This window comes from Bufo bufo, chromosome 3 (assembly GCF_905171765.1).
Source record: "Bufo bufo chromosome 3, aBufBuf1.1, whole genome shotgun sequence".
In the NCBI taxonomy this organism is placed as follows: Eukaryota; Metazoa; Chordata; class Amphibia; order Anura; family Bufonidae; genus Bufo; species Bufo bufo.
In genome coordinates this window covers 407,719,578-407,744,703 of record NC_053391.1, presented here as the reverse complement: position 1 = coordinate 407,744,703, position 25,126 = coordinate 407,719,578, and the positions used below count along the sequence as shown (strand labels likewise).

Genomic DNA, 25,126 nt, shown 5'->3' with positions numbered 1-25,126 from the left:
GAGCTTTCTGGAAGGTCGGTGGGTCAGAGTTTCTCTTATCAGCACATGTACAGTCGGTGACCTACTACTACTACTACTACTACTACTACTACTGCTGCTACTACTTTATGCAGTAGGTTGTGCCCGAAATATACATGTTAGTAGTAGTGCCCTTAGCCCTATGTATGCCTAGAATAAAATTATCCTTCTCCAAGGTGGACTGGCTATAGACCCTACCAGAGGCATAGCTAGAAGTGACTGGGCCCCACAGCAAATTTTTGTATCGGCCCACCACCACAGGCCCGCTCACGGACTGTATGTATGGCATACAGTCGTGCCCATGGGGCCTTATTAAAAAAAAATTTGTTTGGTGTGTGTGTGTTGGGGGAGGTGGGAGGGGAGTTGGTCACCAAAATCGTGTTTTTAGTATTTTTATATTTTAATAGTGAAGATTTTTTTTTTTATATGTTTATTTATCTTTATATAAAACATTGGGAAGGGGGATGATTTGAACTTTCATCCCCATCTCTGCCAGCCTCCTGTCTATAGCTTTCAGTACATGGCAGCCTCCCCTTTCTGCCTGCTGTGTACTAGCGCTTATTATGGCACATATGAGTGCACACCCGATGCCAGCCCAGGACCATCCTGCCATCACGTGTGCATATATAAAAGTGCCAAAATAGGCAGTAGTAGATGGCAGAACAGTGAGCAGAGAGGGGAGGCTGCCATGTACCGCATACTTTATTACAGAAGGCTGGCACAGGAATGAGTGGGCAGAGGCTAGAATGTCTACCTGGCAGGTAGCCATCCCAGCCTCTGCCCACTCCTTGTGCCAGCCTTCTGTTCTGTACTATACCAGAGATGCATATAATACAGGAGGCTGGGGTGGCTGTGGCAGCTACACTGCCTGCAATCTGCTGTACCTGGCCTGCTTTCCTCTACTCTCTAAGACTCACACAGAGTCCAGGACTCCACAGTCTCTTCTACTCCACCCTGCCCTGCATGCCCACTGCCCTCCCTCCTCATCATGCCCAGAACTTGGCTGCAGGCAAGGGCCAGGGGGGCACAGGCAGTGCGCACATACCTGAAAAGCCGAGTGATGTGCGCTGCTGTGCTACTCCTCTTGCCTGCCGCGCTGCTTCTCCCGTCTGACTATCCCTTCTTCTTTAGGTCAGGAACTTGGTGGACAGGCTTAATTAGCCTAGTGCACTGCCCCTGCTGGCTTGTACTTTTCTCTAGCTATGCAGGCACAGTCTGGAGGTGGAGGTGGGGTGAAGTGGAATGGATGATGGACAACAGGCCTGGCGCAAGACCCCAATGTGACCGTCAACAAATAGTATGTGAAGGGGTCGGCCCAGCTTGGAACTAAGACTGTCTGAAACACTGCTCCTGGGCGGCCGGGCCCCTTCGTCAGCACGGGCCCCGAAGCAGTTGCTTCCCCGGTAGTTACACCACTGGACCCTACACGGAAACCTCCCAGTGGACCAATGCCCAGAAGGCAGCTTAAACCCTCCTTACAGCCAACAGCAAGATAAGTAATGATCTGATGCTCCCTTCCCGACTCCTGAATTCAACTGTATCGCCATCCTGAGGCAACTGGAGTAGGAAGACAGGACCAGACTACAAAATGGGGCATTTTTTAGTTCCCAGTCCACCCCTACCCTCCTCTATAGTTATGCTGCCCTGGCCTTGTGGAGCAGAAAACTGAGTGACGCAGGACTCCCTTCCCATCTCCACACACATTAGGCCTTATTCACACATGACATTCGCGTCCATTATGACATTAGTGACAAGATGGTCAGTGGCTTATCCGGAAGATGTCCGCAAACTTGGTCTGGTCCATGTGTCCATTTTTTGTCCCATGTGTCATCCGAATTCCACACTGCTCAGCTGAAAATGAATTTCCACAACATGTCCTATCAGTGGTCAGTGAAAAATAACAGACACAACATGGATGCTGTTTGTGATGTGTCTATGGTTTTTTACAGACCCGTAGACTTTAAAGGGGGGCGTTTGGTCTGCATCACGGACTAAAACAGACCATGTCTTCGTGGTTTTTCCACTGAAACAAGGTCAGTGAGAAATCACTGATGTGTGAACAAGGTGTCACAACCAGACTGTATGTGTTTTGTGGTCCGCAAACCACAGATCGACAAAAACATGGATACTGGTCAAACACCCGACTCTATTGTCCTTGAACTATGAGGGGAAATAACTAACACAAAATAATTGTTCATTAATGGTAATCGAAGTAAATTCTTCAATTAATCGCAGTTTTTATTTTGGTATAATCACTCAGCCCTAGGCTTTAGAAAAAATGTATAAACTGCTATAAAAATTGGATTCTGCCAGTTTCTTCTAAAACCTATTCAGCCTCTAAGAGCAAATGATGAATGGAATAATGAGAGTGAAAATGGAAACTATTTCATAATTATCACCCTGGCTTTCAGGTCGCTTACATGATTTATAACGAGGATTACTTTGGTTTTAACACTCAGGCTTAACCCTGAGGCTCAGAAGGTCACTTTTCTTCTAAAGTCCATTTAGGAATTGCAGCTGCAGCTACAGTAAATGGATTGAAATTGTACATACTGTTAAACAAGACAAGTGGATTTATATGTAGAAATGATGTCAGACTATCCTGGTAATAGCGGCCTGCCTCTAGTACTGCAGATCACTAGCCATCACACGTAGCCAAATGTTATCACTGTGCTGAAGAGAAAAAAAGAGGGGTATGGAGACATTGGACATAATCACAGAAACAGAGCGAGAGAGAGACTGCGAGTCTAAGAAGGATAGAAATATAAGCAACTTACAGGTTACGTTTTGGACAGTAAGATATCAGTTGGTGAAAAAAGAGTGGAAAGAGTAACAAAGTCAGTAATCCAAGCAAATAAGGAGGTGGTCGTCGATGTACCTTCCATACCACACTATACTGTCAATAAATGGGTTGGAAGGAGAATACAAAAATTCCTTTCACAATACCACATGTACAAATTCACAAGCGAAGGTGAAAGAGAAGTGTCCATTAGGCAACCCTGTTAAATGAAAAATAACTGCTGCAAAAGAAAACAGGTAATATACAAAATATACTCCCTAATTTCCAACGTATAAGAAGTAAATTAATATAGTAACATAGTTTATAAGGTCGAAAAAAAGACATTTGTCCATCCAGTTCAGCCTGTTATCCTGCCAGTAGATCCAAAGGAAGGCAAAAAAAAAAAAAACTGACGTAGAAGCCAATTTTTTTTCTACGATGGGAAAGTAGATCCCAGGAAAAAAATTCCTTCCCAACTCCAATCAGAATAACTCCCTGGATCAACGACGCTTTGCTTTGCTTTCTCCTCATCGCTATCTGCAACTCCCCCCTCATCACTCTGTAAAGGGCCGACACCTTCAGATTTATACTTTTTACCATTTATATAATTGAAGAACATTTTAGGGTTAGTTTTGATCTCTTTGGCAATTAATCTCTCGGTCTCTAGTTTGTCCGCTTTTATTAGATTTTTACATATTCAATTTTTTTCCTTATAGTTTTTCAGTGCTTCCTCGCTAACCTCTTGTTTTAGTGATTTAAATGCTTTATTTTAGTCATTTATTGCTTTCTTTACAGTTCTATTTATTCACATTGGTTTTTTCTTGTTCCTTAACCTTTTATTCCCATTAAAGCAAGGATTGAGTTAATGCTGTAATGGCTGTTTCATGTTTCATGGAAGTACAGAAGGCTAAAACATAGCAAGACAACCAAGAGTATTCCCTCCACTGCATGTCATCCATCTGCTTCACCAGATCTGTGGTGACCTTTATATAGCCCAGAATACACTGTACTACAGTTTGTAAAAAGCTATCTACCCAATTATCCTTAAGGGGCCCCATCCTGGAAATAATAGGCCTCAATGGAGGCAGAAAGTCTCTTTATGAACCTTGGGTAAGGCATGGAATATAGGAACTAAAGGAAACTGGGGAGGCATGTGTTCAATCTGTTTGGAAGAAAATATACCTATGCATTCTCCTTCTTCCAAAACCTTCTGATATTTATTAGAAAAAACATCCATGGGCTCTGAGTCTAGTTTTCTATATACCTGTCCAGTCCAGATCTGAGACTCAAACCACACTACTTGAATTGTTAGGCAGGTTCTACTGGGTACGAAAATGCCATAAATGTAGACATAAGCTGCTGTATGGGTACACGGCAAGGCTTGCTGAGGGTACTAGAAACTTGAAATTTTTATAAAACATGTTTCTTTATTTACTTATTTTACTCTTTATTTTTGTTCCAATAAGGGACTTTGACTTTTGAGGGTCTGATCCTATTCCCAACGCAGTACAACACATGCTTCATTGTACTGTATTGTAACTGTCAGTTTTACACTGACAGTTCGCCTATGATACCCAGCCTGGGGGCTGAGCCTCATAGGCTTCCTAAGGTATGTTCTAACATACATTACTTCTGGACAGGCCTGGAGGCATGTGCTGAGTTCCGGGCTGTCCAGCAAGTGACCCTCCATTAGTCAACATTGTGGTCAGCATTGAAAGGGTTTAAGGGAATGTGTCATCAGAAAATGACCTATCGTTTACATCATGTTTGTTTGTTTTTGTTTTGTTTTTAATTTTGGTGGGGGGGGTTTTCCACATCACTACCTATATATATATATTTTTTTATATAATCCTGCAGTGTTCATACTGGTGACCAGGTCTAATATCAGGCCATGATTTCCTATCCAGGTAACTTTTCAGTAGCTAGGTACAAGTATCCCCTCGCTATAGATAAGACAATTCACCATTTACAGTAGGTGATATCATAGCTTATCAGCTACCTTCTGACCTCTGCACAGGTTACAGAGCATGCATCAAAAATTCTTCTTGTAAGTCAATGAGTCAGCTCCTGTACATTGTGTATATAGCCCATGTAGCTGCTCTCAAAAGATGGGATGTCTTAGCATATTTTAGGTCCGGTGGCCTGTGTGGAAATTGCAGTTTTATATACAATTTATGGGACAAAAATATGTTTAACATTAAAACTTGATTTAAATAGGTTTTTGTCATGTTCTCTTTAAGGTTATAGGGGTTGTCTCCGGCTTTTTCTCAGTATGCTGTAAAACAGCCTAGAACAGCACTAAAGACCGCCCATTTGTGTCGGGGACATGACCAGGCTCACTGCTAAGCGGAAGTCTCCATATAGTATACCCATGTGAAGCCCGATACGTCACCGGTAGTAAAGAAAAGGCCCTTGTCCTGGGCAATGCAGCACAGGGCATGGGGGAGCATTGGAGCAAAAAATGCTCCTAAGCTCCACCCAGACATGGTTAATGAGTGAAGGGGAGTTTACGTCTGGGTTCAGCTCTGAACCCGGACAACATGACTGTAATATATACATACACCAAGTAAAATCTTATCTTAGTCTCCAAGGGACAACAGCAATGATGATGCAGGTGTCAGAAAATGCATACCCCAAAATACCTTTCTGGGCCATCCTAATATAATTTACAGTTAATTATAGCCCTCATAATCATGCCAATTATACCAGGCTACAACTACCTTTTAACAGATGAGTCTGCTTTTACATATTTGGAACATTAAACGGGTTGTCCCACGAAAAATAGTCTACAGTTTTCAAACCAGCACCTGGGTCTGAATACTTTTGTAATTGCATGTAATTAAAGGGAATCTGTCACCTGCTTTTACCATTTTAGGCTACTTTTACACTTGCGTTCGGAGCGGGTCCGTCTGGTGTCTGCACAGACGGATCCGCTCCTATAATGCAAACGTTGGGATCCGTTCAGAACGGATCCGTCTGCATTAGATTTCAGAAAAAAATCTAAGTGTGAAAGTTAGTCAGACGGATCCGTCCAGACTTTGCATTGAAAGTCAATGGGGGACGGATCCGTTTGAAATTGCACCATATTGTGTCAACTTCAAACGGATCCGTCCCCATTGACTTATATTGTAAGTCTGGACGGATCCGTTTGGCTCCGCACGGCCAGGCGGACACCCGAACGCTGCAAGCTGCGTTCGGATGTCCGCCTGCTGAGCGGAACGGAGGCCAAGCGGAGCCATCCTGATGCATTCTGAGCGGATCCGCATCCACTCAGAATGCATTGGGGCTCTACGGATCCGTTCGGGGCCGCTTATGAGAGCCTTCAAACGGGCTCAGAAGCAGAACCCCGAACGCTAGTGTGAAAGTAGCCTAAACATTAGTCGGCTGATGCCTCCAGAGACAACTATCTCTTGGTAGTTTGTGAAGTAAGTATAAGTTCACTCTCTCTCATATCTGCACTGTGCGGAAATAAATTACTAATCATGGAACAGACCATCTCAAGTTCATTTTAAATTGATAGTTAGTTAGTTATACTACACTAAAATCACTAATTTTAACATCTATTGCATAGCATTAGAATCCCTCCTGAACAACCACCTAGAAACACCCCGATTAGTAAGTTCTTTAGCAATCAAAAAATAAATAAATAAAAATCACAAATTTTATTAGCTCACTTACCCTGGACACAGACATCTGATTGGTTGTCAAGGTACCAGTCTTATCTGAACAGATGACCGATGTGCAGCCGAGGGTCTCAACCGATGGAAGACTCCTCACAATTGCATTCTTTTTAGCCATTCTACGTGTACCAAGAGCCAAACAGGTAGTAATTACAGCTGGTAGGCCTTCAGGAATAGCAGCTACAGCCAAAGCCACAGCAATCTTGAAATAGTATATAGCTCCACGAAACCAAGAGCCTCCATGAACAGGGTCATTAAAGTGGCCGATGTTGATGACCCAAACTGCCACACAGACCAATGAGATGACTTTTGATAGTTGTTGTCCAAATTCATCCAGCTTCTGTTGTAGTGGGGTTCTCTCTGGCTCAGTTGCAACCATCTGGTTTCTGATCTTCCCAATTTCTGTGAAAACACCGGTGGCAATCACTATGCCAACAGCTTTACCAGCAGCGATATTGGTTCCCTAAAAGAGCAGTGAAAACAATTGCAGTCAAATCACATAAATAATTGAAACCATTAAATAAAATGTAAATTATTCGGTACTTTCTGGTTTTACATAATGTTTGAAGTGGAGACAGAGGGGCATGGGAGGGGTTATGACAGAAAGAGAAGAAGCGACAAAGTTTATAAACTGCAATTTGAACTACAGTAGGTGAATAGATAAACTTGGTTTGCTAAGCCTAACAGAAAATATTCTGACGAGATGAGATTTTGTGCCCAATGGTTATACAATTTGTATAATATATTTTTGACATGCTCTATGTGCCTCCAATGTATAAAAAGTTAACACTGCATAGCATTTTTCCTAAGGTAAGAAAGCAGTGGGTCCTACTAGACTGTTAGGGTCCATATACATTACTTTGTTCATGCCCCCTGAGAGCTCCTTCACACAGTCCTATTTTCTCACAGTTAGGGTTTATTCACATGATCGTATCCGTTATTTGCAGATCTGAAAAACACAGATACCGGCCGCGTGCCTTCCACATTTTGCGGAACGGAACATCCTCCTCCATGATAGAAATTCCTATTCTTGTCTGCAAATACCGGCTAGAAAAGGACATGTTCTATCTTTTTTTTGCAGGGCCACAGAACTGAAATACAGATTGAAATGAATGGGTCTGCAGCCTATCGGCTCAATTATTTGTACAGGCAGCTGCTCTTTGGCACAGCACCTTGTTTCCAGCTCAGGGTTCATGAGGTCATTAGAATTTTTGAAGAAAGTTTTTTTGTAGGGGGATGGAAACATAGGACTTGTGCATTGGCATGTGCCCCTGATGTTTTTAAGACCCTAGCAACATTAGACAGCACTAGGTAGGGGCTCGGGAGAGCAGTGAAAACATACCTTTTGTGGAGATTTTCTCTTCAGGAGTAGTGTAATTATGTATCTTTATTCTGCCAGATTCTACTCAGTGCCCAGAGCAGAGCTTCACTAAGTGTGTTCTGCTGCGGAAGCCATCCACTCTTAATGACAACTATATTGGTCTGTTGCTGGATGATAAAACAGTCACTAAGAGCAGAGGGGAGAGTCTGCAAAGCAACTCAATGCAGAAAGCACTTCACAATGAAGTTCCACCAAGGGTACTAGCAGGAGCAGTCCCTAGTAGACTAAATGATCACATTCACATTAGTGCTGATGATAAAAATAAAAAATAAAGGTATTTTTGTACTATTCTACAGAGCCCCTACCTAGTGCTGTCAGCACGCAGTGGGTAACAATTGCTGACAGACTGCCTTTAATAGCATAAAAGCAATTATTAAATAAATGATTTTACTCACAGAGAAAAGCATATTCTTTTTGTCCTGATTGACAGCTCTTGGGTCTGGGATTGGATCTGTATGTTTTATCACTGAAACCGACTCTCCTGTGCAATAGCATAATTCATTAATACAGATTTTATCTGCCTTTCATGGGTATGCAATGCATATGGCAGTAAAGCAAAATTTCTAATAACTTACATACACTGAATAGAAAATATAAAACACAATGGAGTTACATTTCTAATTATCTTATGCTAAACTCAGACAATTTTCCAAGCAAATAAAATAATTTAACATGGATGAACAAATATATATATATATACACACAGTCATGTGAAAAAATTAGGACACCCTTTGAAAGCATGTGGTTTTTTGTAACATTTTTAATAAATGGTTATTTCATCTCCGTTTCAACAATACAGAGAGATTAAAGTAATCCAACTAAACAAAGAAAACTGAAGAAAAGTCTTTTCAAGATCTTCTGTAAATGTCATTCTACAAAAATGCCTATTCTAACTGAGGAAAAAGATAGGACACCCTCACATGTATTCCCTCTTAAATTGGCTCAGATCTCACACAGGTATATCACACCAGGTGCACATAATTAGTAGATCGTTACTCTGCATGTTGAATGAGGCTTGCCCTATTTAAACCTCAGACATTTAGTTTGGTGTGCTCCTGACTGTTGAAGTGAGAGTGAGCACCATGGTGAGAGCAAAAGAGCTGTCAGAGGACTTCAGAAAAAAAATTGTAGCAGCCTATGAGTCTGGGAAGGGATTTAAAAAGATCTCAAAAGATTTTGAAATCAGCCATTCCACTGTCCGGAAGATAGTCTACAAGTGGAGGGCTTTCAAAACAACTGCCAACATGCCCAGGACTGGTCGCCCCAGCAAGTTCACCCCAAGAGCAGACCGCAAGATGCTAAAAGAGGTATCCAAAAACCCTAAAGTGTCATCTCGAGAACTACAGCAGGCTCTGGCTACTGTTGATGTAGAAGTACATGCCTCTACAATCAGAAAGAGACTGTACAAGTTTAACTTGCATGGGAGGTGTGCAAGGAGGAAACCTTTGCTTTCCAAGAGAAACATCGAGGCCAGACTGAGGGCTCTTTCACACCTGCGTTATTGTCTTCCGGCATAGAGTTCCGTCGTCGGGGCTCTATGCCGGAAGAATCCTGATCAGGATTATCCTAATGCATTCTGAATGGAGAGTAATCCGTTCAGGATGCATCAGGATGTCTTCAGTTCCGGTACGGAACGTTTGTTGGCCGGAGAAAATACCGCAGCATGCTGCGCTTTTTGCTCCGGCCAAAAATCCGGAACACTTGCCGCAAGGCCGGATCCGGAATTAATGCCCATTGGAAGGCATTGATCCGGATCCGGCCTTAAGCTAAACGTCGTTTCGGCGCATTGCCGGAGCCGACATTTAGCTTTTTCAGAGTGGTTACCATGGCTGCCGGGACGCTAAAGTCCTGACAGCCATGGTAAGTGTAGCGGGGAGCGGGGGAGCAGTGTACTTACCGTCCGTGCGGCTCCCCGGGCGCTCCAGAGTGACGTCAGGGCGCCCCAAGCGCATGGATCACGTGATCGCATGGATCACGTCATCCATGCGCATGGGGCGCTCTGACGTCATTCTGGAGCGCCCCGGGAGCCGCACGGACTGTAAGTATACCGCTCCCCCGCTCCCCGCTCCTACTATGGCAACCAGGACTTTAATAGCGTCCTGGGTGCCATAGTAACACTGAAAGCATTTGGAAGACGGTTCCGTCTTCAAATGCTTTCAGTACACTTGCGTTTTTCCGGATCCGGAGTGTAATTCCGGCAAGTGGAGTACACGCCGGATCCGGACAACGCAAGTGTGAAAGAGGCCTGACATTTGCCAGCGATAAAGTTGACAAAGACCAGGACTTCTGGAATAATGTTCTTTGGACAGATGAGTCCAAAATTTAATTATTTGGACACAACAGCAGAGGACATGTTTGGCGTAAACCAAACACAGCATTCCAAGAAAAGAACCTCATACCAACTGTGAAGCATGGAGGTGGAAGTGTCATGGTTTGGGGCTGCTTTGCTGCAGCAGGACCTGGTCAGCTCACCATCATAGAATCCACGATGAATTCTACTGTGTATCAGAAGGTGCTTGAAGAACATGTGAGACCATCAGTTAGAAAATTAAAGCTGAAGCGGAACTGGACCATGCAACATGACAATGACCCAAAACATACTAGTAAATCAACCAAAGATTGGCTGAAAAAGAAGAAATGGAGAGTCCTGGAATGGCCAAGTCAAAGTCCAGATTTGAATCCCATTGAGATGCTGTGGGGTGACTTGAAAAGGGCTGTACGTGCAAGAAACCCCTCAAACATCTCACAGCTGAAAAAGTTCTGCATTGAGGAGTGGGGTAAAATTTCCTCAGACCGATGTCGAAGACTGGTAGATGGCTACAAGAACCGTCTCACTGCAGTTATTTCAGCCAAAGGAGGTAACACTCGCTATTAGGGGCAAGGGTGTCCTATCTTTTTCCTCAGTTAGAATAGGCATTTTTGTAGAATGACATTTACAGAAGATCTTGAAAAGACTTTTCTTCAGTTTTCTTTGTTTAGTCGGATTACTTTAATCTCTCTGTATTGTTGAAACGGAGATGAAATAACCATTTATTAAAAATGTTACAAAAAACCACATGCTTTCAAAGGGTGTCCTAATTTTTTCACAAGACTGTATATATATATATATATATATATATATATATATATATATATATAGATAGATATATATACACATACATACATACATACATACATACACCGCATATTGCACAAAAACACGTATGCCGCCCACGTGCGTTGCGCAATTTGCGGAACGGAACGGGCGGCCCATTATAGAAATGCCTATTCTTGTCCGCAAAACAGACAAGAATAGGGCATGATCTATGATTTTTGCAGGGCCATGAAACAGAGCAGTTGAATGGGTCTGCAATCTGGGAGATACGGTGCGCAACGGAAGCACGGATCTGAACAGATTGCTTCCGTGGTGTTTCTGTCCATGCCTCCGCACCGTATTCAACATGTTCTATTTATTTACGGTGCGGACAGATCATGGACCCATTCAAGTTGAATGGCTCTCGATCCGTCCCGCTCGCCACACAGATGTTGCCCGTGCAAATTGCAGTCCCCAATGCATGGAATGGCCGTGTGCCTGAGGCCTTAACTGTACTCCAGCCCTCTTGCTTGTGTAGATTTAAGCCATTCTCCATGCCAAAATACAGTGTGAAAAATGTTAAATGAGCCATGCCTACCAGACTGCCCGCTTCCCAGCCCATGCCGTTGCCCCCTTTTCTAGCCACTTTGGAAAAGTTGCGCGAGCTTGGAAAATTCACAAATTGTACTCCACAAATGGTGTGCAACAAAAAAGTGGCGTAAATAGATTAGTAAATGTTCCCCTTTGTGTAACATTAAAGGGGTATGCTTATCCAGAAATGTATTGCATATCTGCAGGATATGGAGTAAATGTCTGGTAAGTGCGAGTTCTTGGAGTGAATGACGAAATGGTCCCATTCTCAAAATAGAAGTGGGTCTCAGAGGTGGGACTTGAACCTGTGGATATATGCCATAATTGACGAGATGGGGCAACTTAAACAGTTCTCATAAAGTGATAAAAATCACTTTTTGATCAGCCAACTTCTGGGACCCCACCAATCCTACAATCCTGAAGAGACTCTGCAAGGCAACATAGCAGTTTCAGTCAACTTAAAAATGTAGAATTGTATTCAGCGCCAGTGATTCACTGCAGCAATCACTCACCAAGAGTTATGCCTCATTCACATAGTCAGTTCTATCAGTGATTTTGAGCCAAAACCAGGTGCGGCTCTAAACACAGAACAGGTGCAGATCTTTTCCTTATACCTTATGTCTGTGGAGGCTCCAATCCTGGTTTTGGCTCACAATCACTGATAGAAACCACTGACCAAAACACTGAGGTGTGAATGATGGCTCTCTTAGCAATGTAAAAAATTTATTTTTGGTTTTACTTTCCAAAATTTCTACCCCAGCATGATGGGCCTGTGGAAAAAAGCTCCATTCATTCTTCCAGTCCCTGTCCGTAAACTTTGGACAGGGTCACGTGCGCTGCTGCAGCCATTGACTGGCCTCAGAGGTGACGTGTCTCCAAGAAACAAGTCACTGCTGGATAAAGTCACTATTGAGGCCAGTCATTGGCTGCAGTGGTGCATGTGTCCCTGTTCTTCCGGAAATTTACAGATGGGGATTGGAAAACCAGTGAGGGAGACAGTAAGCCAGGGAGCCAGAACTAAGGGGTGGGGAGCAAGTGAGTATGGATTTTTTTCACAGGTGCAGTAGGCAGAAGTTGAAATATTAAGTAATAACAAGTTAGATAACCCTTTTAAGCTTCTTTTGGTACATCAAAGTGATGCCACATATCCAAAGATATTCTGAGCAAAATCCAAAAACGTAGGGTTGCCCTGCATTTACTGTTGGCCAGAACAGGACGCAACAGCTCGATTTTTTTACATAAACACTTATTTTTTGAATGCTTGTACTCTTGTATGTGCGTCAAGCATTACTCATAGCAGTTTTACAAGTATTTTTGGTGGCATTTTTTTTATATAGTGACACTTTGTAATGTGTTTTTCATGTCTTATAGAGAAGGCTATGGGAAAATGACAGAAAAAAAACACCATACCCAGATCATGCCGCATGTGGAAAACAATGCTGCTGATGTAAATGCCACCAAAACACCACAAAACACTATGGGGAAGAGCTATTTCCTCATATGCCAGAAAGCTGTCCTAAAAAGTCGTAAACCCAGTATAAGACTTTTTTTAAACGGCACTTGAGCAAACATTTTTGTTATGGTATTAACCGACTCTCAGTATGAGACAAATGTATCAAAAACATTATAGGTGTCTGTCTATGCCATGTAGGAGTATATTGAAAAAAAAAATAATAAAATCACACGTCTAATGTTATGGCAATACAATAACTTGAGTAAATTTTTACCTGTCAGAATAGACTGATCAACGCGTAAGGTTGTAGATCGAATCTCAATAATACGAATATCAGCAGGCACTTTGTCACCAACTAAAAATGAAATCGACAGTTTCAAGTAGCTTTCCAACCATATATAGTCTACATGTGCAATGATAAATACTTTTATATTTGTCTAGAAATGCTATTTTTATGTTTATTGAGTACACCTCAACTTGTATAATAGGGACATGACAGATTATTCCAAAAAATTATTTTCTGTGGTCAGGCTAATGGGGGGGGGGGGGATGAAAGAATACAGCAGACCTGTACTTGTATGCTTCCGTAGGGCAGCATACTCAACTGATAGACCCACTTTAACAAACTTACAATTGATATAATTTGTGAACTGATGCAAATCAATAGATTAGTGTATAACAATGTTTTGCTTCTACATGTGTTATAATTTCAGTAAGTAGAAGGTTAAAGATTGCTAGGTTGGCCCTACAGCAGGTGTATGAATCCTAGCAATGAAAAAATGTGGTTTCCTAGGAGGATAATTCAGAAGTAATCTGCACAGCTAAGCAAAGCTGACTGAAAAACAAGAAACTGCTTTACCACACATCTGGGGATAAAATCTGCAACAGAAATACATTAGGAACAAACCTTGTCTGAATGAGAAAAAAACCGCACTACCTACATCAGAGATCAGCAACCTTCGGCACTCCAGCTGCTGTGAAACCACAACTCCCAGCATGCAGACTTACTTGGCTGTTGTAAATCCCACAGAAGTGAAAGGAGGATTCTGGGAGTTGTAGTTTCAGAACAGCTGGAGTGCTGGAGGTTGTTGATCCCTGGCCTACATGATGAGCCTCAGCACTTGAATGTTTTATTACGCTATTAAAATCACTGCTATTATGCATGAGTTTTTGGAAGCCAAAACCAGGAGTTTAACCTGCACAGGGAATGTATAATAGAAATAATGTACAAGTCTTTTTGGACCCACTTTTGGCTTATAAATACTGATGCTAAACAACTGTGGCCTAAGGCCCCTTGTAAACGAGTGATATGAAACTCATCCAAGTCCTGTCTGAAAAATGGAATTTCCATCTGTGTTAAATCTGTGTTTTCTGGGATTGCATTCCATTTGACCGATTCTTCGATCTGTGTGGCATCAGTATGTCATCACTTTTTCACATTTATCCCCCAGCGTCTCCTAACCACCATCAGTGAAAAACAGATCACACACGGGTGGCACTGGTGCGCTGTCAGTTTTTTCACTGATCTATTAACTTGAATGGGCAAGTCCAGCATGAAAAAACGGTTGAAGACCGAACATGCTGCGGTTTTCAAGTCAAGTGAAAAAAACTTGACATGAGAATTGGCTCATTAGCCCACTGTCAGTGTTCCGTCCAGAAAGACAAGTGGATAAGAATATCGCTAGTATGAAAGCAGCATAAAGGTTCGTTCACACAAACTTATTTTGCGTTCCGTATACGGGCCGTTTTCTGAGTTTCGCATATACTGTCCGTATACGGAACCATTTATTTAAATGGGACCGCAAAAGATGCGGACAGCACTCTGTGTACTGTCGGCATCCGTTGCTCCGTTCCGTGGCCCCGCAAAAATGATGAGGCATGTCCTATTCTTGTCCGTTTTGCAGACAAGAATAGGCATTTCTATAATGGCCTCCTGTTCCGTTCCGCAAATTGCGGAAGGCACACGGGCGGCATCCGATTTCTGCAGATCCGCAATTTGCGGACCGCAAAAAATGGTGTGCACCTAAGGGTGCTGCCACACACTCAGTTTTAGATGCAGTTTATGAAGCCAAAACCAGGAGTGGATCCAAAATAGTGGACAAGTATCTATCCTTAAAGGGGTTGTCTCACTTCAGCAAATAGCATTTATTATGTAGAAAAAGTTAATAGAAGCCACTAACTAATGTATTATAATTGTTCATATTGCTGCCTTTATTCATTTTCCATCAGAATATACACCGCTCATTTCCATTGTTAGGACCACTCTGCAGTCCACCAGTGGTGGTCATACTTGGACACAAAAAAAGCCTATGTGCACTTCCATGGTCCCGGCCTCTAGAGAGGCCGATGCTTTTTCCTACAGTGTGCAAGCACAACCACCATTGATGGATTACAGGGTGGTCATAACTAGAGATGAGCGAAGCAACTTCAGATGCTACATAAGGAGCTCCATACAGCATTATAGCGATTTTATTAGCGAATCGGCTTCAGATGTAGCATCCAAAGCTTGTTTCGCTCATCTCTAGTCATAATCATGGAAACAGTCAGCGTATAATGTGATAAAACAAATCTAGCCACCAAGGAAGCAATATGGACAATCACAATACATTAGTAAGCGGCTTTGTCTACATGATGAATGCCACTTGCTGAAGTGAGACAACCCCTTCAACACTTTCTCTCCTTTTATTATCCACACTTGAATTTGGCTTCAAAAACTGTATAAAAAAAAACCTGGACGTGTGGCAGCAGCCTTATTACAATATAGTAAAAATTTTAAAAGCTGAGCAATATACTGTCATGTGAAAGTGGCCTAAGGCAAACACTCATTATGCCTTCATACACTATAGCCATAAAAATGAGAATGCAATAGAAAGCATACAAACATATATGACAGGTGTTTATGTACTAGTTTATTACACTTTTAGGCCTCCATTACAGTGGTTTGTTTCTGCGTTCAAAATGCATGTTAAGTAACGGTTTTGAACCAATTTTTTATATTGTTTTATATTTTGTGTCATTATGGGAAGGGGCGTTGCTAGGTTAAAACATTCGTGGCCTGGGCCCCTGCTGATTTGTCCCAGGCCCTTAATGTACTGCCTGCCAGCTAGATACAACTGTATTGCTATCCTCAGGACGGCAATACAATTGAATCTAATGCCCTGCAAGAGCTGAAGGACCTGTGATCATGTGGTGACAGGTCATGTGATCAGTGCTAAATGCAGTAGCTGAAAAGGACCTGCGATTATGTCAACGTCATGTGACCAGTGCAGGAGAGGACGGCTCAGCAGTGAAGAGAAGTCCTGGGAAAAAGCTGTGGTGAGGTCTGCTACATGAGGAGAGGTAAGTGAAGGGGTAGATTACTAAGTGTGAGAGGCAGAGCAAAGTTGGGAGTTGTAGTTATTTAACTGGGACTGTATGTTAGGGCTGAAGGGAGGGAAGTTATTTACATGGGACAGTGGGGTGGAGTGATGTTATTTACATGGGACTAAAAGTTGAGGGAGTAATATTTACAGGGGCCTGAACGTTAAGGGGTAATGCGATTTACATGGGACTGCATGTTGGAGGTGGCAATTTTGTTTACATGGGACTGTATGTTGAAAGTGACTGGGGGAGGAAGTGATGTTATTTACATGGGACCGAATATTGAGGGGGTGATGTTTTTTACATGGGACTGTAGGTTGAAGGCGGCTGGAGAGGGGGTTATGTTCTTTACATGAGACTATTTCGAAGGCGGCTGGGGAGGGGGTAATGTTATTTACGTGGGACTGTATATTGAGGGGGGCAGGAGAGATGGTGTGATGTTATTTACATGGGACTGTATTTTAGAGGGGCTGTAGATAGAAAGGGATGTTATTTACATGGGACTGTATATTGGAGGGGGCTGGAGAGATGGTGTGATGGTATTTACATGGCACTCTATGGCAGAGAAGGGAAATAATGTCATTTACATGGGACTGTATGGTGGAGGGGCTGAGGAATTATAATTTTTGAGGACAGTAAATGGAGGAATATAACTACAGGGGGAACTGCAGGGGGCATTATAAATACTGGGAGGAATTCAGGGCGAGCATTAAAACAGTAGGGGGCGATATAAATGCTGGGGGCATTTTAATTTCAGGAGACATTAGGCGTTCTTATTACTACTGAGGGATCTATAGGAGGGACTTATAGATCCACATTATTTCTACTAAGAGCACTTTGGGGGTCGTATTACTACTGAGGGGTCAGTAGATAGCTTTATTACCACTGGGGGAACAATAGGGGGGACTTATTTCTACTAGGGGCTCTGAAAGGGCATTATTAATACTGGAGGGCTCTTCACCTATGGGGGCACTCTTGGGGAGCATTATCACAGTTGAGGGCACTGTAGGGGGCAGTATTACTAATGAGGGCATTCTAGAAGGGAATTACTATTGGTGGGACTATGAGGAGCACTATTACTATGGGGGGCACTCATTTTTCTTCAGGATAGTATTTGGGCGTACAGAAAAATTAGGAAACTAAGATGTCTGTGTCTCACACTCTGTAGCGACAAGGCATTGCTGAGAGAAGTTGTCCGGACAGAATGGAGAAAATGATAACAGAAGATCTACATCAGAGGAAACGTCACCTGGGAGGAACTGAATGTGAGAGGTACGTGCTGCTGTATAGCTGTCTAGCTATAGTGGGCTTAGGGGTCGGTTGGTCGACTTAGAGAATTGGGCCATATGCATTGGGGCTTGGGCCCCGGGTCTTTTGAGACCCTAGCAACACCCCTGATTATGGGGGAGATTTATCAAAACTGGTGTAAAGTAGAACTGGCTTAGTTGCCCATAGCAACCAATCAGATTACACCTATTATTTTGCAGAGCTCCTATGGAAAATCAAAGGATCAATCTGATTAGTTGCTGTGGGCAACTAAACCAGTTTTCCTTTGCACCAATTTTGATACATTTCCCCCTTTGTGTTTTTCCTGGTGTTATTATAGTTTTATTGAGAAACCGATGGAGAAAAATACTACATAAAAAATGCCGTACCTAGAGGATGCTACATTTTGATAAACAAGCTACCCCCCCCCCCCCCCCCCCCAAACCACTACAAAAAGTCCACACACCAAAGTACAATAAATTTTGACTTTTTTATATTTTACTATAGACTTTTAGCCCAACACTGATCCGTCACGGAGGCATCACTGACCACCTTTTCACAAATTTAAGCACGGACACAGGCATCTGAATGAGGCTTATGTCAGACTTGATTTCTGGTAGCAGTGACAGAGCTCTCACCACCAAACACCACACAAGGAAAGGGGATCCTAACTCAGCATACGTGAATGTTAAAAGTCAGGAGTAGAGAAGGGTTTGAGAAGAGCTTGGATAGGTTAAGACAATTGTGTAGCAATAATATATTACTTCTGTATGCAAAAAAATAAATAAAATACAACTGGGAACAAAAGCCGCTATCCATAGGTAAAAAGTTATTGAGTAAAGCTAAATGCTTCATAATAGTGATTCTCATACAGATGTCACGTAAAAGCCCTAGATCTGTGTTCTTCAGAGAAGAACACAGGACTATTCTTCAGATGTTACTATGGAAATGATAACAACAAAAAGCCTAACGTTCATTTATGATGTGTGTACAATAGGTTGTCATGTTATGTGCTGTTAATCAGCAAATAACTAATCTACCAACATTTAGAGCTTACACGTTGTAATTTATCAAGCCAGGGACTGTACTGTCACTTAACCCCTTTTTTTCTTTTTAGTTTTTTAATCCCTACAATCCAGGAGCGATAACATTTCCCATTTACATAGCTGTATGAGGGATTGTTTTTTTGTAGAACAAATTGTACTTTCTAATGGCACTGTTTAATATGGCATAGAATGAAGTGAGAAGCTGAAAAAAAATCTAAATGGGGTAGAATTGAAAAAAAAAAAAAAAAAAAAACCACCACAATTTGGCCATAGTTTTATGGGTTTCATTTTTGCGACGTTCCCTATGCTGTAAAAGTGACATTAACTTCATTTTGCAGGTCAATATGATTACAGCAATACCACATTTTTACAGATTTTGAAAAATATATATTTTTAATTGCATTGCCATATTCTGACCCCCATAACATTTTTATATTTACATCAACGGAGCTGTGTGAGAGCTTATATTTTGTGGGGTGATCTGTATTTTTCATTGATACCATTTTGAGGTGTGTATAATCACAAGCCAGCGCTTTTTCCTACAGTGTGCAAGCACGGCCACCACTGCTGGATTGCTTGGTGATCATAAACCCTGGAAACGAGCAGTGCATAATGTGATGGAAAAATTGATCCAGCCAGCAAAGGAGGTAATATAGACACAATACATTAGTAAGTGCCTTGTATTAACATGATAAATGCCATTTACTGAAGTGAGACAATGTAATTTTACTATGCGAGTGCTAATTTATACAGTAATCATGAAGATATCGGTATAATTCTACTGGTATGCTCTTATTTAATACAGTTAAAATCTCCTATGAGGAGCTATTGATAGAGATTCTGTTACTCATCCTGATTCTAGTGACTTTCTAAGATGTTTCCATTTCCAACAAAGTTCTCATTCTGCACTTTCTATTTGTGTGGTCAGATCACCCTAAGGGGTGCTACTGGCAAAATCATATATGGAAAGTGCCATGTTTTCCTAAAGGAAAAGAAAAAAACTCTGGAAAAGTATTCTGCAACTTTCCACAGGCAAGAGCATCTGGCTCAGCAGTACTTTTTACAGTAAAGGCTCGACAATGACAGCACTGCTACCTATGGAGGCCAAATCTGTGTCTTGATGAAAAAGACATGATGGAACAGAGCAGAATTTGTCATATAAAGGAACATTAATACTAGAAATGAATGATAAAAGTAAATAGGACAGGGATTGGGTTAGATGGTGACGTGTCGTGTGACATGCACTTAATAATTGCAATGCGACACACAACATGCTGTGACTGTTTAATAAAGCCCCTGCGCTGGCTGAGGAGCAGCCGAAGTTATGAAGAGGGGCCGGCCTCTCCATAACTTCGGTGTATCCAGCGTCAGTCTAAATGTAAGCCAGCTTCCTAGCTATCTTACATTTAGACCTTTTCCTACACCTCCCCACCCACAAGGGAGAAGTGGGAGATAGCCATCTGCGCCTGAAATATGCCCAATTTAGGTGTATTTCAGTATAATAAATGACTGCCTAAGGCTACTTTCACACTAGCGTTCGGAGCGGATCCGTCTGATGTTTCATCAGACGGATCCGCTCCGATAATGCAGACGTTCGCATCCGTTCAGAACGGATGCGTCTGCATTAAAACTTAGAAAATTTTCTAAGTGTGAAAGTTGTCTGAGCGGATCCGTTCAGACTTTAAATTGAAAGTCAATGGGGAACGGATCCGCTTGAAGATTGAGCCATATTGTGTCATCTTCAAGCGGATCCGTCCCCATTGACTTCCATTATAAGTCTGGACGGATCCGCTCGCCTCCGCACGGCCAGGCGGACACCCGAACGCTGCAAGCAGCGTTCAGGTGTCCGCTCACTGAGCGGAGCGGAGGCTGAACGCTGGCAGGCGGATGCATTCTCAGTGGATCCGCCTCCACTGAGAATGCATTGGGGCCAGACGGATGCGTTCGGGGCCGCTCGTGAGCCCCTTCAAACGGTGCGCACGAGCGGACACCCGAACGCTAGTGTGAAAGTAGCCTAAGACCTGAAGGATTTTGTGTTGCAGGTCGCACGCAACCTTTACACCATTAACTTTAATCTAAGCAGCGCTCAATATGCGACTCGCCTGCAACTTGGCTGTGTTTTTACAGGCAAATTACAGTTCTAAAAAAGTCACACGACAAAAGGTTGAAAACAAGTCGATTTATTATTTTTTTTGCGTACACTTTTCTGCGACCAGCTGTCATGCGACAAATGTACCCCAGCCTTAATTCCCTGATCCTGATTGATTTGTGGTTGGCGAATGCCTGACGGGGTGGGAGTTATGTTAGGGGCAAGGCTTGACACTATTTGCAGACACAACAGAAGAGGGAGGATTGTGCTGCAGCCAGTCACCTTCTAGCCACACGGTTGACGTGAGGAGAAGGTGGTGGGACACATACAGACAATTGCTTTATATATTTCTTAGTTTATTGTAATACTAAACAAAGTAGTAAAAGATCAGAGGAGATTAAGGAAGTGCTGGGATATTTCTGTATTAAAGGTTGTGAAGCGCTACCATATTGCTGATGGGTGGGGGTGCTAGGAGTAAAACTCTGCTGATCTCATATTGATGACTTATCCTACCTTTTTTAGCATGCCTCTAACACTTTAAGGTCACCTGCTTATTGCACTGTGACAAGTCTTACTAATTATACTGTATGTGAAATCAGGGGTTCAGAGCCTCTGGTGACAATCTCAGCAGATCTAATGGACAGAATAGCACTGCACACATGCCTTATAAGCCATCAGGGTCCCTTGTGCTCTGGTGGTATCGCTTGTGCAATCAGTACAGCACTGCATCATGGGTCCATTATAAACTGAAGCAACAACAATAATGTGAACTCGGCCTTAGGCCTCATGCACACGACCGTTCAGTTTTTTTTGCGGTCCGCAAATTGCAGATCCGCAAAACACGGAAGCCGGAACAGGTGGCCCATTGTAGAAATGCCTATTCTTGTCCGCAAAACGGACAAGAATAGGACATGTTATATTTTTTTGTGGGGCCACGTAACGGAGCAACAGATGCGGACAGCACACGGAGTGCTGTCCGCATCTTTTGCGGCCCTATTGAAGTGAATGGGTGCGGCTCAGATGCGGACCAGAACAACGGTCGTGTGCATGAGACCTTACACATATCACAGCTCAGCGAAACCTTTATACATGTCATGCTAATAAGGAAAGTGCATCATTCTTCTTACCCTAATAACAGTTGCTAACTACAGTGGAAAAGGAAGTCTGCACACACATTCTCTTAGCTTCAACTGCGTTTATCTGTGAATTTGCGGACAATATAAAATGTGACATTTCAGTCCTAATATTGAAGGCCTTCATCAGAGAAAGTTGCCACCGGACATCAAAGAAGAATCTGTTTGGCACTATGTGGAAAGACGGCACAAGCCACGTGTGAGATGTTTGTGCCATCTTTCCACATAGCGCAGAACAGAATCTTCATTCCTGTCCAGCAGCTCTCTGATGCCTGATGAAGCTCCTCCATATTAGGACTGAAGTATCCAAATTTTGGATTTCCTCCAAATTTACTAATTAATGTGCTTGAAGCAGAATTTATGTTCAAAGTTCCTTTTCCACCACATTATTGGGTTGGAACCCTACACGAACTTAGAATGCCATTAAACCCTATACTTCCAGTTTTAAACTATGTAATTCACTATTTTTCTTCAAGCAGGTTATTTCCCTGTAGTATAACATACATAGCACCTACGTCTATTTATTATTATTTTCACCATAAATATTCATATAACAACAACAACAACAACAACTAAAACATAGTTGGTCCTTTCATTTTAAATAGGAAAATTACCTGCCACCTCTACGATGTCTCCAGGAACAATGTCTCTTGCTCTGATACGCTGTACTCCATTTCGGTCTGCACGGATTACTTTGCCCATCTCTGGTTCATATTCCTTCAGAGCTTCAATGGCACTTTCTGCATTTCTTTCCTGCAAGTACAATGTGGGATTAAAAAAGCCACTAAACATATTGTAGCAGTTGTTTTCACTAATAAGGAAAATACTGACATCCTAGACAAACTCTGTATATCATTTACGAAGGACTCCCAGAAATACATTTATGTCCCCCCTTTATCTGTAAGGCTACTTTCACACTCGCGGTTTGGGTGGATCTGTCATGGATCAGTTTATATTATCTGTAACATTGCCAAGACAAATCCGTCATGAACTCCATTGAAAGTCAATGGGAGACTGATCCGTTTTCTATTGTGTCAGAGAAAACGGATCCTTCCCCATTGACTTACATTGTGTGTCAGGATGGATCCGTTTGGCTCAGTTTCTTCAAGCGGACAGCAAAACGCTGCAAGCAGCTTTTGGTGTCCGCCTCCAGAGCGGAATGGAGACGGAACGGAGGCAAACTGATGCATTCTAATTCTAAGAATGCATTAGGGCAAAACTGATCCATTTTGGACCGCTTGTGAGAGCTCATGACGGATCTCACAAACGGAAAGCCAAAACGCAAGTGTGAAAGTAGCCTAAACCTGCTAGTATACATAAATTATTAAAAAAATATATACATATTAATTTTTTATGTATTTTTAGCCTCTGTTAATTTTGGAATCAAGATCATGGAACCCCCAACGACATTTATCCAATCCCACAGTGTCTGAGGAGGCAAGTTTTTCTAATCATTTCTCTGAGGGCATTTATGTCAGTCTCACAGGAACAAATAGAGACTCTGACTTCCTGTGGCTACAGTAAGTCTCATACTGCAAATACTCATGGATACAGGTTAGGCCAAGTTCACACTTCAGTTATTTGGTCAGTTATTGTGAGCCAAAACCAGGTGCGGGTCAAAAACACAGAACAGGTGCAGATCTTTCTTTTATACCTTTTGTCTGTGTAGGATCCACTACTGGTTTTGGCTCACAATCACTGATGGAAATCACTGACTAAATAACTGAAATGTGAACTGAGCCTTAACAGTAATGATGAAAAGGTTTTGTTTTCTACTGGCTACAGACAAATGGTGCCCTCTATTTTTTGTAGTCTGCTGCTCTGGTGGCAAAGACAACTTTAAAGTTCATGCACCAGATTTAAAGTTCACCTGTAAATATTGGTCTTCTGCTTTTAGCAGTGTTTTTTTTATTTTTCTATAATTCTTATGCTGTGAAATCTCGTTAAAAAGTCTGATAGACGTATTGGCAAAAAACAAATGTGGTGCAGGCCAGATCCTCGGGATAGGTCATCAATATTAGATCCTACTCCAGGCACCCCTACCAAACAGCCATTTGAAGCAGCAGCAGAGCTCATGTGAGCGCTGCATCCTCTTCAATGCTTGCCTGAATGCAGTAGCGGTGGTGCAGTGTAATTACACTGCACTGCTATCATCAGTGCTGCCAGTGTCAACCTGTGCAAGGACAAACCCCCAACTGGTAATAACCATCTGGACCATCAGTAAAAAAAAAATAGCAGGAATAATAAAGGAATGCTATGAGATAGAGTCATAAGAACAGATTCTCCTGTATTATTCTTACATGGGGAATTGTAGTTACTAAAACAGATACGTCAGGAGAGGCGACAGTCCTTTTTAATACAGTTTTCAGATCAGGAGGAAGGCCCACTGTAGCAGTAAGTCGAAAATTTACAGAAAGGATAAAATTTGGACCCCTCTTGGTCAGTTACTTTGAGGTTTGGCACTATTTTAACAATACAAGGATCATGATCCTTCTCTAAATATTATCAGGTAGAGCGGCTCTGAGCCACAAACTACCAGAAGCAGGGACACAACAGTCTTCTGAGGCGATAAGGCCTCATGCACACGAAAGTTTTTTTTTTGTTTTGTTTTTTTCCGTTCCCTTTTTGCATATACGGAACCATTAATTTCAATGGATCGTCAAAAAAAAAAAAAAAAAAAAAAAAAAAAACAGACGGTACTCAGTATGCCTTCCGTTTCCATATTTCCATTCAGTTTAAAGATAGAACATGTCCTATTATTGTCCACATAACAGACAAAGATAGTACTGTTCTATCAGGGGCCAGCTGACCGCAAAATACTGAAAAAGCCATATGGTCGTGTGCATGAGGCCTAAAAGAGCTTATGGGTGGCGGGAGTTTTCACAATTCTCAATAACTAAAAAAGCAAAATAAAAAGTAATGTTTATTGAGGCAAGTCAGTAAGTAGTTCCAAAAATATGTCTCCATGTTTTCCTGGCAGGAAAACAGTGAGTTCTTTAATTTAGGAAATACGTTATACAGACACTAAATACATTATAATTAGATGGCCACTTTAGGTGACAGATGTTTTTGCAAACTGTTTCCCCTGCATATTAAGCTCCTGTTCTTTCTACTTTACCCAAGTACTTTAAAAAGAGAATGCAATGTAATTTACAGTTACTTGGTACCATTCTGGGATTTAGTTAAAAAAAAACAAAAAAAAAAACAATTTGGGCTTTCCAGCTGCCAGCATGTTGTATGTCTGCGGTGTGCCAGCA

General features: G+C 42.1%; 1 protein-coding gene across 1 annotated transcript in view; it reads right to left on the bottom strand.

Annotated features, from left to right (window-relative positions):
- ATP2A3 (ATPase sarcoplasmic/endoplasmic reticulum Ca2+ transporting 3) overlaps window positions 1-25,126 on the bottom strand; it is a 202,597-nt gene that overhangs the window by 79,659 nt on the left and 97,812 nt on the right. The window contains exons 5-8 of the mRNA XM_040424852.1: window positions 22,484-22,622; window positions 13,250-13,330; window positions 8,254-8,339; window positions 6,476-6,940 (exon numbers count right to left, since the gene is read on the bottom strand). Coding sequence (XP_040280786.1) covers window positions 6,476-6,940; window positions 8,254-8,339; window positions 13,250-13,330; window positions 22,484-22,622 — 771 coding nt within the window. The remainder of the gene's footprint in view (window positions 1-6,475; window positions 6,941-8,253; window positions 8,340-13,249; window positions 13,331-22,483; window positions 22,623-25,126) is intronic.